The 14816-nt window shown below is 34.3% G+C and overlaps 1 protein-coding gene across 2 annotated transcripts in view; it reads right to left on the reverse strand.

Moving 5' to 3' along the window:
• Positions 1 to 566: 566 nt before the first annotated feature.
• The window catches only part of BCKDHB (branched chain keto acid dehydrogenase E1 subunit beta), a 249437-nt gene continuing 235187 nt past the window's right edge, over positions 567 to 14816 (reverse strand). The window contains exons 10-11 of one of the 2 annotated variants that reach the window (XM_038002194.2): positions 3174 to 3322; positions 567 to 796 (exon numbers count right to left, since the gene is read on the reverse strand). In XM_038002194.2, coding sequence (XP_037858122.2) covers positions 3182 to 3322 — 141 coding nt within the window. In that variant the 3' untranslated portion in view covers positions 567 to 796; positions 3174 to 3181. Of the gene's footprint in view, positions 866 to 3173; positions 3323 to 14816 lie in introns of both variants that reach the window. The other variant, XM_008006436.3, reaches the window with a different exon arrangement.

Below are 14816 nucleotides of genomic sequence, written 5' to 3' on the forward strand. Positions count from 1 at the left end.
TTGTTATTTAGACAGACGAAGGCCTGTCTAAAATGTGGTGAAGAGCAGAAGAGGCAGAGTAAGAAACAAGAGGACTGGACAATGTCCCCTACAAGGAGGTTTCCTCGTGTCAGAGTCATCTGTTGCTGCTAATGTTGTTTTTCCTTTTTATCCAAGTAATAACATAAAGAACATGGGCAAAAATTGCTTTGCAACATCATGGCAAAACACTACAGCTACAGCTAAAACTTGGCAGTTTTGTAATGGACAGGCTTATGCTGTCCATCTCACAGAAGAGAGGCAGTAGGAAAAATTCTGCCCCACCACACACTGGGGAGGTGAGTACATTCATTACGACACCTTGTTCAGGCAAGAGGGAAGAATGAGGGAAAACATTCTAGAAGTTCTGTCAACATATAACCATCCTGGTCATAAAGAACTGAACCAAATACAATAAAGTTGAAAAGTCACCATTTCTATAGTGAATACTGTACTTTAATTCAGATTTAATTAACAAGTTCACAAGCTATTACTCTCAAACAAAAACTTTTTGCTAAAGGAAAAAAAAAGAACACATACAACCCAAAGACAATTTGATTTTACTTTATTGAATACTATCACACACACAATATTTACAGATGTAATTAAACAGAATTTATAAGATTACCAAGTGGAATATTTTTCAAAGTTAATCTGAAACTCTTAATGAAAATCATCAATACATATGTGTTACAATACAATAATAGAATGTAGAACTTTTCAGCCAATATCATGATGGTTCATTTAATAAAAACTCTCTTTTCAAAAAGAGGTAAGTCTGAGGAAATATAAAAAAAAAAAATTCAGAAAAAATATTTCCATATCTAGTTATAATCTTCCAGCTTTTCTGTAAAAGAAATTATAGACATTCTCAATTGCATACATGACTATTTTCTTTAATACCATATTTAACTTTTAGCATATTGGAGTTGTTTTTCTTTTATCGTATTTTCAGCATAGGTTTAAATGTTTTCCTTCTGTTTCAAAAGGAATACATAATCTAAATTTAAAACCACACCTGAATATTACTTTAAAAATAGCAACGAGGCACGTGGCCACCATTATTACCTTGGCTTTTTATTATGGCTGGTCCGCGGAAGGGAACCACATGGACAACAAAAGTGAGGGAGTCCTCTAACCAGTTCTAAGTGTGATTCACTGTAGATGCCAGTTGCTTTCACAGACATCGAGAAGACATCAGAAATACGGCATCTACACCTGTGTATCTGAGAGAATACTAGGCATCTGTGGGCCAATGGTCCTAGCTTCCATCTGTAACAATATTCTTAGACTAGACCTGTGTATCTGAGAGAATACTAGGCATCTGTGGGCCAATGGTCCTAGCTTCCATCTGTAACAATATTCTTAGACTAGACCTGTGTATCTGAGAGAATACTAGGCATCTGTGGGCCAATGGTCCTAGCTTCCATCTGTAACAATATTCTTAGACTAGAACCACAGAAAACGTAGCGATTATGGTAGCACAGTGACATACGAGGGAGAGTTAACTTCTCTATCCGCACAAATGTAAAGGCATTTCACTCTGATTTTCTGTGAGCTAGATGTACTACCCATACACCAAAGTCAGGAATTCTAGCATTTCTGATCTTTAAAAAGGAGAGAATGTGCTATTATACAGAGTTTATTTTCCTTTGGAAAAAAACATGGTTCTTCAAAAGATATTACTATTATTTTTGGAAAAACTAGATATTAAAATGTAAAGGATCTAATCATATCTACTCATTTGAAACATTTCAAAATCAGCATGTCAGTGATAGTAACTTCTATACGAAAACTGAAAAATTAACTTAATAATTTGTAATGTATTCATTTTGTTAGAATAACACCACTGAAGGGGCTGATAAGCATGACTTAGAAAATCATAATTAATAAATACCATTTATTATCCACTATGTAAAAAATATTCACTTGCTAAAAAAGGTTCTGGAAATGGTAGTGGTGCTGGGTTTTGGGGTTAGTTTGTTTTTTTCAAGTAAAATTTTCCCTTATATACAACAAACAGATATTTTGCTTAAGAAATCCTTTTTTCAGATAATATACAGGCACATTTCAGAATGTCATGAATTATCATGTAAATAACTAGAATGTAAATTAATGGTGCTTGAGGGGCCAGTTTTAAATACAGAAAGTATGCCTATTCATGAACAGTTTAAGTAGTTGAAAAAATATACACAAAAATTAAGGTTGAAGTTGAAACAATGGTATAAAGTACACTTGCAATCTAAACCATGGTAGAGAGCATCTTCATCTAGTGATTGAGTATTCGATGTTAACATATGCATGCATCTATTTTTTAGAAATCACATATACAGGCCAGGCACGGTGGCTCACACCTGTAATTCCAGCACTTCGAGAGGCCAAGGCAGGCAGATCACAAGATCAAGAGATCAAGACCATCCTGGCTAACATGGTGAAACCCCGTCTCTACTAAAAATATAAAAAATCAGCTTGGCATATCGGTGATGCACACCTGTAGTCCCAGCTACTCAGGAGACTGAGGCAAGACAATCGCTTAAACCCGGGAGGTGGAGGTTGCAGTGAGTCAAGATTGCGCCACTGCACTCCAGCCTGGTGACAGAGCGAGTCCATCTCAAAAAAAAAAAGAAAAGAAAAAAGAAAAAAAAGAAATCACATATATATATATATATGTTTCTATTAAATGTAAATATAGCCAAGTGCAGTGGCTCATGCCTGTAATCCCAGCACTTTGGGAGGCTGAAGCAGGTGGATCACTTGAGGTCAGGAGTTTGAAATGAGCCGAGCCAACATAGTGAAACCCTACCTCCAATAAAAACACAAAAATTAGCTGGGCATGGTGGCAGGTGCCTGTAATCCCAGCTACTCAGGAGGTTGAAGCAGGAGAATCGCTTGAACTTAGGGGTAGGGGGTAGGTTGCAGTGAGCTGAGATCGCACTACTGCAGTCTAGCCTGGGCGACGGAGTGAGACTCCATCTCAGAACAACAACAACAAAAATGTAAATATACTACTATAAATTTGAATTTTTTTCTAAAGCACGTATTTTCTTCTGAAAGTTGCCTTATACCAAAATACAAAACACTGATGATTGCTGTGTCTTGGTTAATAGTACGTTAATGTGGGGGCACATAATAGCTTTCTCAAAATGTATACTTACGTATATGGTCAGTAGTTGATCATTTTTCGAAGGGCATCATAACACTTCCATTTGTCTGGGATATAGAATGGTTCAAAAATGTGAGGAAATGGTGTGTCATAACCACATACTCTTGATATAGGAGCCTCTAGGTTCAAGAAACATTCCTCCTGCAGACAAAATCAGGATGGTTACTTCAAGAATTTTTTTTATTCACAGAAATGAAATAGTGCAACTTAAAATATTTCACTCACTCAAAATACAATTGCATCTAAGGACATTAAAAATAGTTAAGTATACTGTAATATGAAAAAAGCAGGTAACAGCATGTTAGCATGATCCCAGTTTTACTATGTGTTTTCATGTATGCACATGCATTATACCTGTATATATATCTATTGTCTCAGCCAAACTGGGATAATATCAAACATGCTGTTCTATGACTATAAATGGAAAGAATTATAAAAATTCAACAAATGTTCACAGTAGTTAACTCTGCAACATGAAACTGGCAATAATATATACTTTCTCATTTCCTGTTTTTCTGATATTTTATACAATGAACATGTATTACTTTAAATGTTCATAATTCCTCCATGTCCCAGCCAGACTGAACTTCTATCAGTTACTTGACTGTGTTCTCATCTCTCTCATAGTCTGGCTTCTGTAGATGCTGCTGGGTCTCTGGCCACTCACACCCCAAGTCCACATCTCTTTGCCTGACTGATGTGTGTACAAATCTCAGGTTATTACCTCAGGAATCACTCCTGCTGGGAAGCCTTCCTTGACAGCACCTCCCCAACCCTACAGGGCAGATGAGGGAGGGGCCTCTGCTCTGAGCTCCCAAAGCACTGAACTCGGCATAATCCACTGCAGTTGCCCAATTATCTGTCTTCCACGAGAGACTATGAGCCCCATGAGGCTAGAGATCTGGTTTAAACATGTAAAACCTCAACCCCAGTAGAACACTGTAGAAAATTATTTTCAGGAGAAAACAAAATGTTACTCAAGTAAAATATTCAAATTTGAATTTATTTTGAAATAGGGTCTCACTCTCTCGCCCAGGGTGAAGTGCAGTGGTACAAACACGGGTCACTGCAACCTCAACCTTCCAGACTCAAGCAATCCTCCCACCTCAGACTACCAAGTAGCTGTGACCACTTGTGCACACCAACACACTTAGCCTGCCCTCCCTCCCTCTCTCCCTCCCTTCCTTCCTTCCTTTCTCTCACTCTCTCTCTCTTTATTGTCCTTTCTTTCTCTCTTTCTTTCTCTTTCTCTCCCCTCCCTCCCTCCCTCTCTCTCACTCTTTCTTTCTTTCTAGAAACGGGGTCTTCAACTCCTGGGCTCAAGTGATGCCCAGCCTCACCATCCCAACGTGCTGGGGTTACAGATGTGAGCCCCCAAGCCCGAACTGAAAATAAAATGTTTAAAGAGTTAAAAAATTTAAGAGATATGTGATTAAACTATTCTGAGGCAAATAATATTACTTTTAACATTCACAGCTATTACCTAAAATGAAACCTTGGTATTTACTCACATGTTTACACATTGTCTTCCTTTATAAAGGATTTAAGGAGGCCCAATTTTTTTTTTTTTTTTACATATTATACTATGTTTACATTTTAATTCTAACAAAATTTTTACATGAAGGAATCATGATACTTCATGCTTTATCCCTACCCTCTGTGTGATTTCTTCCAGTGACAAGTGTATTGGGGCAGAAAGAAAATGCAAACAGCACAAATTAGCTCCAAAAAGAACCTATTGGACATTTACAGACCTCCCTTTGGCCCCAATAACTATCATGATTTACAATATCAAACATCAAATAAGTGTTGGTATTCCCTAGCAACTGGAAATCTCCACGAACAACTTTAGGACTTTTACTACACACAATTTAAAGAGCCACCTAAGAGATTCCACTACTAATAAGCTGAAAAGAGATGACAGACTGGGTGGATTGTTTCTTGTTTGCAACAAGTAATTTTAAAGGGCTTTAAATTGTCAGTTTGGGATTAAGTCGGTTTTATTACTTTAGCTGACACAGGGCTGTTTTTCTATCTACCCTGAATACTGAACTCTTCATAAACAAGCTATCCATGGAAAATTAAGGGCAAAATATTTTACTAAACAAACGCCTTTGATTTTATACCTGTTAAAAAAACGGCTATTCTCTTGAACTAGTAACTTGGAAAGTTGGCCTACCACAAGAAGATCTGTTGGTATTTGTTAAAATCACTCCTTTCAGCATAATGACTAACATCATCAAACTGGATTTTTATTTTTTCAAATAGCAATGCTCCTAACTCCTCAAGAATGCAGGCCTCACTCCTTCCAGGAATACATCTATATGTTTGCACGAGCACAGGAAAACATCTGCTGTGAAGACACACTTGAACTGTAAACAGTGGTTACCCTTTGAGACTGCGAATGACAAGGAGGTGAGAGACAACTCCATGTTGTGCTTTATAATATATTGTTTTGGTTTTTCGAAAACAGTATTAATTTTGTAATAAATGATGCTGAAATAAAGGAAAACAATAAAGTGAATAATGGTTTTCTTATATGAATAAAAGTTCCTGTTTGATGTTACATAAATTTGTGATTTTACACATACAGCTTCCTTAATTTGGAAACGATGACTGTAAATTATGTAGCATTAAGTTGTTCTTATACACTATTATAAGTATGTAAAATGTAAAAATCATGGAAGATAATTCAAGGATATATAAGACTATGAATAGGGTGTTCAGTTTTTTAAAGAATATACACTGACTGACTGAAACAGCTTGAAATTCTCTTTACTAACAAAAGTACATTAAAGAGCCTTAAGTGATATTTTCCACGAACTTCAGTTTATACTTATTTTTAAGCAGTTGGAAGTAAGACTCTTAGGTCAATTAAGCAGCTGTATAGTTACTTCTCACTGAATTGGTTCACATATAAATAATTTATGTATAGTATGTTTCTTTGCACTACCACCAAAACAGAACATCCTTGTTCCGCCTCAGTGTTTTCAGGCAGAAGCTGTATACATGTACATACGTATGTACACACACACACATACACACACACACACAGAGACACACACACAGAAAAACAAATACTGAATCCCATTGGCAAGTTTGTCAATTAATGGAGACAAAGTTTCTCTCCATTATAAATACATGAAGCCAAAACCATAGCAACCACGTGCCCTGAATTTTCATGACAACTCAGATTAATCATATTCTTCTGTTCCATATCTTAAAAACCATATTTGATGACTTTTCATTCAGAAAAAGTAAGCCACATAAATTGGGAATTAAGTAACGGCATAGCCGACAGGGCTGCTGGGAGACTTACATGTATTACGCAGAATATGGGCTAGAAATGGGGAGTGTTCGTTTATGGTCTCTCTCCCTACAGAGCTGTGCATGTAAGCTGGCTCAGGCCACGTGGAACAATGACAGATGTGGCTGTGAGGCTCCAAAGCAGATTATAGTGTAACGTGTAACCAGAAGCAACAGACAGGCACCTAGAGAAACTTTTCTCTAGCTATTTGGGGTCTAAAGTTGCACCCAGGATCCAGTAAGAAGGACTGAAAATGAACCCCAAAACAATGATTTAGTATCGTATATTCTGTTGTCATATGTGCTTTCACATTGCCAGGTGCTTAAAGTAGATATTTCTTCCAAAAGATGCATGTGAAATTTTAGAATATAATATTTGAATTTACTTCTGAATATGCCTTTTTGCAACAGGAGAATTTTCATTCTAAATTATGTTAATAATAAGAAACCAGGCATGAGCTAAATGAGTTACATTTTATCTCATTTAACCATTTTAACAAATCTATGAAGTCAGTATTACACTCCTTTTCACAGGTGAGGAAATAAAGATAAAGGAGGTTGCCCAAGATCAAATCGCTACACATACGGCCAAGTAAGATTCAAACCTGACTACAAAGCCCATTTTCTTAGTCACTCTTCTGTAAATTTTAAGACACTACTATTGAGAATAGCAATGATAAGGGGAAAAAAATGAATTAGGAATACAAAAGAATGGTAGTGTGAAGGCAGGCTGGGATTATCAAGGTCTGACAACATAGCCTTGAGGGGCATATGAGTTAAGTTCAGTCTTAGAAGCCTCTTTCACATATAAAGAAAGGTAGAGGCTAAGGTATGTGAAGGAGCTGAAAACACAAACTTGATCATGAAGGTAATACACAGAGCAATGAACAGATGGTCCTGGGTACTGGGAACCTCCGAAGCCACACTAAGTGATTGTAATAAGCATAACTCCAACTGTTTATATATTAGCCATCTGGATTGCTAGGCACATTATAGCCAGAAAAGAAAGCAAACAATGTGAAATAACAATTCCAAATCATTACAATCATAGACACAGGCAAAATAAATTGTCTTCATTTGACTATTTTCTGTAACAAAATAAAACAAAACAAATTTATCTTTTTGTTTTGTTTTATTTTTAGAAAACAAAGTATCCTGTTAAAATTAGGAAGGACAGAGAATCTTTAAATTTTCTAGCAGATAAGAGAGGACAAGTACAAATTAAAAGAATAAGATCCACTATGGTTTTAAGTAAAATATATTTATGGGGCTTTTAAAAATTAAGAGTATGTTATTTATTCCCATGTTTTGATGAATGTAATATGTTACATATTACATGTACATAAATTCACATATATTAGGGTTTTCACAGGTTTCCCTGGGATCTCTCAATATCTAACCCTATTTCTCCATTCAAGTTTTAAGTATGTCCATCCCTAATTCTCCTTGTCACAGTGTCACTGGAGTTACATCACTGAAATTTCTGTCTCAGGCATTACACATCGTGGCCTAATTCACCCTCAACTTTTTTTTTTTTTTTTTTTTTATGGCAAGGTTTCATAATATAATTGATACAGCATGGAATCTGGAATTCTATCTGAAGGGATCTTTGTTCTATTGTGATTTAACCCCCCCGAGGTTTGTACTGTTTATTCAACATCAAAATAGAAGTATTACAATTCCCCATTATTGCATTTTCCTATTGTTTTATGACTCTATTGTTATCTTGCCTTTATGTCTACTCAGATTCTGCAGCAGCATATAAAAAGTACCTGGTTTCATGCCTGACATGTCGTTGTACTCAATAATTGCTAGACTTTACAAGTTAAAGGTATCCCATATTTATAATAAACACAAGGTATTTTAAATGGTAGACCAAATTACCACGAAGGACAAAATTCAGGTACACAGAACGGTCAAACCTGAAAAGCAGCATCCGTATAGCACAACGCCTAAACAGCTATCACTTATTAAACACTTATTAAGCCTAAAATGTGTAAGAAAATACCAAAAATACGTAAGGGCTGTATGAGGAAGAGGGGTCGAGAGCACTGCTAGAAAGCCTTAATGCACTCAGGCCTCTAGGAAAGGCAGTGTCCGGTGCTGCCCCCTGGTGGGGAGCAGGATGCCCAAACACTCATTGCTGGTTCTCGGGGGTTGGAAATCCCTCCGCGCACACAAAGCGCGTATTTTCCCACTATAGAAAAAGTGGCCTGTCAGTCAACTTCCGAAAAGTTACGAGTAAAAGAGGCCAATAGACAACTGGATGTAATGAACGTATACACACTTTAAAAAACAGAGTCAAGAATAAAGACCATCCAATATCATTTGGTGTGTTTTTAAAGCAATCATTTGCTTTTTGTTTTTTAATGCAAGACAATTCCAGGCTCAGATTTCTTTCTAAGAACAATTTTGGAATAATTTTTACTCAGTTCTTCTGACGGAAAGTTGGCTACAGCCCATTGTGCAAGACTATATACCATCTTGAGCTGGAAAACTGTGAAGAAAAGTTCAAAGTGAGATCGGAAAATTAGAGGTCTTTTATATATGTTCCCACTTCTTATATGGCTGGTATACACTGATAAATTTCCTTTCTTTTCCTGCAAAACTATTAACTAATTTTTCTAAACATTTAACGGAAAGCCAGAAAAGCAGGACATTGTAATAAGAAACATATCATAAGTCAAAACAGGCATACGTTTCCTGTAGGATTATCTGATAAATCAGAATTTTATGTTCCTCCTTGGACCAATGAGAAACATTCCACAACTTAATTTCCAAGTAGTAACCCAGAAAATTAACATTTAATTTACTTTGCAAACAACAAGGTCCAGGTTATTTCATGTAATCATTATACTACCACAACACACTTAACTATGAAAATATACTTTATTTGGACAGGACTAAATTATAAATATAATGAATAAATATACAGATAATATAAATTATAAATATAATGAGTATTGAACAGGACATATAGCGATCATGCAGCTATAATTTCTTCTGTAGGAAAAAAAATTAAGAAATAGCTTTAAATGATGTGTGAATGTGCTTACTTTTAAACCTAAATTGGAACACCATTTAGTCCTTAATTATTAAATTCATAAAACAGCAGATATTTTGCTTCTAAATGCAATTACCTTCTAGAGATCATAATTAGTAGTATAAGAGTTAAACTCTAAGAATATGAGAAAAACAAAACCAGTGTTCTAAAATGATGTATAGTTGATACTTCTAAAGTCCGTGAACTCAGAGATTTATATTTGTCCTAGTTATGTAAGGCCAGACATCACTCAGCTTCCAAATATTATCACAGAATATTTACTTTAAATTTGTTTTAAATCTGCCATGAACATTTGCCCATAGTCAAAACATGAGTTTTAGCAAATGAGAAAAAAATGATTCTGGTCTCTTGAATCACACTTTCTCAGCAAATGAGTCACAGAAACCTGTGAAGGCAGTATGCCAACAACTCCAAATTAATTTCATTACTGAATTAAATAAACACAACTTGACGAATGTAAAATATTATTTTTCATTTAAGCTAATGCTTTAAACAATACATAGCATATGTGAAAAATAAAGCTTAAAAATATATTTGTATGTACCAATTTTTCAAGAGCATGGATCTATGAAATTAATTATTTGGAAAGTAGAGTCTCTAACCTACCCCCGAACTAAGAGGATGCTCCCCCAAATGTTAGAGGTATGCTTATTTTATTAAGACCATGCACATGAGATGCACAGAACAAACGCTCATTGATATAAGGTCTCTCACTCTTAAAACACAGCTGAACCAATATAACTGAGTAAGACAGTAGATGAATAATATAATTTCACCCAGATTTGTATAACACTTAAAACATTATTATCAAGCCTATTTCAACAATGCTTCTATGTAAAATCATAATCTTGACTAAATTAAAATCTGAGATCTCTATTACTTAACTTCACTGAACCATCTTCAATGTCTGCTGACTTAAAAAAAAAAAAAATCCATCTCTTCCTCTTTAATGCAAATTACTGGTAATTTGGTTTTTTTTTTTTTTTTTTTTTTTTTTTTGCTAAGATTTCTTTCCACTAGTTAAAGAATGGAATGGAATCCTACATTAAGATTTTTATTTAAATTCAGATTCTATTTTTAAAGTGGATGCTTATTTTTTGAAGTTAGAAAGAAATGTTATTTCTGATCTAAATGGGCTTCCCTGGATACAATCTAGCTACCTAAAACAAAGTTGGAGAATGGTATTAACACATGCATAGAAATAATTAGTGATTCAAATTCAATAGCTGTGTCAGAATAAAATCATACATTAATATAAAATTGTCAGAATCTCAATATATTACCTGTAGAAACCGAAGTAAATTTTAAAATCAAAATTTAACATTAAAGCAATAATTTATGTATTAATTTAGATTATTAAAACAATTATAAGAATATGAATTACTACTATTTTCTCAAAACCATAGCTTTATAAATTTTGCTATTTCAAAATCAGAAATAAGCAACAGCAAGGAAGTAACAATTCATTTCTGTAATTTATAATCTTATATAAAATCACTTTTTTAAAAAGTACACTGTGCTTATTGTGGTCCAGAGAACATACTTAAATATTTTAAAATATTAACTCATTTCAATTTTTATAAAATCTAAATTAGCAATCATAAAGGTAAGAACTAGCACCTCATCTAAACCACTTTGTGTTTCCAGGTAAAATCTGTAAAAGCTTGGTTCTGCTTTCAATTTCTCCCCTGCATACAGTCTTGAACTATCACTCAGTTTCCTCACCATTTTCATCTGCAGAGCACTGCGAGAAACAATGGCAAAAAAAATTGTTCTTCACTAAATCTCTCTGCAACATATTCTGTTTATTTGCTGCAGTCGGCCTCTAAAGATGTTTGAGGCTTTAAAAGTTCAAAGACTAAAATTTAAATTCTTTATAAGATACACTATGTGCAAGTTTTGACACTTAAAATGTACTGGGCTACCATGCTTTTGTTAAAACACTTTACATTCAATAAAGAGGAAAAAAGGCAATGCTCTCAAATTTCCACAGACGTTGAAGCTTCTCAAATTTTATAGTTCAAATTCTTCCTATAGAAGAAAGCACTGACGGCAACGTTTGAAAGTGGAATTTCCTTAGAATGTGGAAGCATAATGATAAACATAAGCGACTTGCAGTACTGGGTCATCTCATGAACAATCGCTCTCTGTAAGGTAGGATTTCTGATTTGCTTGGCACCAATAAATGTAAAATACTCCTGAAAAGTGGCTTTTGATGATCATACAAAGCATTCAATTTTTCTTCTTGTTCACCCCCCCACCAACAAAATTCTTCATCTAGCAGTCTAACACCACCAAATGGTATTCTGAAGACAGAAATCAATCCTGGTAAAAGCAACCAGACAATTCCTTTGTCTCAGGAAAGAGAAAATGTATTCTTTTAGAATTTGAAAGATTGGAGCTACATTAAGATTTCTCCTAAAACTTGTCACTGTCCCAATTTTGCAACCTGTTTTTAAGTTTGAAGACTAATTAGAAAACGAAACTACTAGAATAGAGTGATTTCTCCCTCTCTGGCACCATCTTTCTAAAAACTATGAGAAGCCAGATAGTTTTTGAAAGGATTAAATTAGACAAAATAAAAAGTACATATATATATATATATATATATATAGAGAGAGAGAGAGAGAGAGAGAGAGAGAGAGAGAGAGATGACTGAAATATTTGCTATTTTACAAATTGTAATCTTTTGACAAAACACTTTTATTTTACTGCTTTTTCCCTTCTCTTTAAATATGCTAAATTTCTTTTAGTGTATGTTTAAAAGAATGCAAAGGACTTGCTAAACACAAAAAAGACAAGAAAAAGGGGAAGGGAGAATCTATTTTTATCTAGACAATGCCAAAAGAGATGTACCAATGTTTTTACTAAAATTAAATTTATTTTTTTTTTACAGTTAATCTTGGGTGCCATAGCAACACAGACTTTAAAGCTTGGTTTTACTCAATGAATAAATCAGACCAAGTCATTTTTCAGCAGTTTAATTCCAGTCACCAGATCACTGCAATTTTACTAATAAAGCACGGCAGAAATAAATGTTCTATACTATCATCAGTTATTAGGGAAATGTAATCAGAAATTTGTTAATTGAACCCCATTAGTAAATTTATCTTTGTACTCTCAAAGTTTAATAATTGAACAAATTAACAAAGCAAACAAGTTTCTGGCAGGAATATCTGACCTAAGAAAAAATTGCTTGAAATTGCTCTATTATTTATATGCAGATGATTTTTGCTAGCATGATGAGTTCAAACTATTCACTAAAACACATCTAGCAATTGTAATTATTGTTTGTATCCAATGAAAATAAAATGCAGAATCCAAAATATACTTTTCTACTATATTTACCCTATGGTTCAGCTTTAAATTTGGTTAGTATTTTATACAAAGAAGCTTTTCAGATTGAATGTCTTCATTTGCATGCACACATTTTCACGTTCAAATTTCAAGAATTGGGAGACATTTCAGAATTAGGGGAAAAATACACATGCCTCCTTTTTTACTCCCATAACTGGGTAAATGGTATGCTGACAAGATGAACCCAGTTTTATACCTATTTTCACAAAGTACATATTACCTGCTCAGTATAGACAAATTTCTAATAAATCTGTTAAAACCATTGATCCATTAATGAAGAGGTAGTTAGTGACTGGAATCTGGTTCTGGATACTTTCATAGTTAAGTATAAAATATAAAATTAAAGATGCTCAGAGATACTATTTATTAATAAATTTAGGTAAACTAAATGCATATAGTTCATATAAAAAGCTATCAGTGACGTATTTTGTTTAGATGAACCAGGGCATTTACTTAATAATTTTTATCTACTTACTTGGGGCTGAACTACATGAATTCAATCGTGTCCCTCAAATAGGAATTAGAGGCTACCAGAGGTAACAGGAGTTTGTGTATTTGTCATTCTCCAAAGATAATGACTTATATAAGCACCCAGGGACACACTAACAATTCTGTGCATAATTGACACATCCCATCCTGGCAGAAATCCAGAGAAACAACATGGAGGCATATAGAAAAAAATGTATTTGCCTATATGTCTATTTTAAAAAAGGAATATGTACATGTGTACAGAAAACAACAAAAAAACCAGATATTTAGTTACCCAGACTAAATACTAATCACACAGATATTATTTAATTATAAGTAAAAATAGCTATTTATATAGTCTCCTTTAATCCTTTCAACAACTTTATGTAGTAGTAAAGACAAGTAAGAAACTGAAGCTGGGAGAGGTTAAGTGAGGTGACCACTATCACATAGGTGTACAACATTTGTTGGTATATGCACCAAGTCTCCTGGTTAATTTTAGGTGCATTGCAGAAGACTTTAAAGTTTTCATAAGAGTCTTGCTTGGATACAAGGGGAATCCTGCACTTAGTGCTATTATTGTACCTATGAAAAAGAAACTAGCGGAATTATCTGCACGTTTATGTCAAGTCCAATAAGGATTTTAAGAACATGTATAAAAAGCTTAGCAGTTTAATTCCTTTTTGGGGTACTAGGGGGTCAGTCATTGGGGAATACAGGGTCTCTTTAATCAGAGTTACAGTAGGTTCCATACAAATTTGTACTTTTTTTTTTTCTTTTTAGTACTTGCTGGGAAGATGAGCAAATAACAGGAAGGATGGACACGGGTGGAACTTTCTGATTAATTCCTAGCCATTTGCCTGCGTGCAGGGCATGAGCTGCCACTTGAGTTCTAAAACTGGTTTTGAATTCTGATTTGAACCTGATTCTGACTTGAGATTTGATGGTGAACCTATGGTAGGATGTAAGTTTGAAAGGTTTCTTTTTTACTGTAAGTGTAAAAAAAAATCATCAGAGTGCTTCATCAAGAAATTAAACTTGTTCCCTCTCATTTATTTCCTTATTTATGGCTAGACAAATTTAGGTAACTAAGTAATTTGATTAAAATGTGACAACTTTTTGACAGATTAGAAAATATTTTAAATAAACATAGTTTACAAGTGTTATCCTAGCCTTAACTTAAACTGGAATATAAAATTTAACCTCTCCTCTCAGTAAGTATTTTACAGCTATTCTCCACAGTTAATTCACTTTGTAGAACTCTAATACTAAAGAACAAAACTTCAGGAGTATTTAAAGAAATGTCTTGAGTCTAAAATTAAATTCCTTTTTTTTGCAGTTAAAGTAACACATACCAGAACAAGTCATTGCAATTAAATTAACCTTAACATGTAAATACAAGTGCAGTATAGGATCTCACTGTCTCAGACTGCACTCTCC

This window comes from Chlorocebus sabaeus, chromosome 13 (genome assembly GCF_047675955.1).
Source record: "Chlorocebus sabaeus isolate Y175 chromosome 13, mChlSab1.0.hap1, whole genome shotgun sequence".
Taxonomy (NCBI): domain Eukaryota; kingdom Metazoa; phylum Chordata; class Mammalia; order Primates; family Cercopithecidae; genus Chlorocebus; species Chlorocebus sabaeus.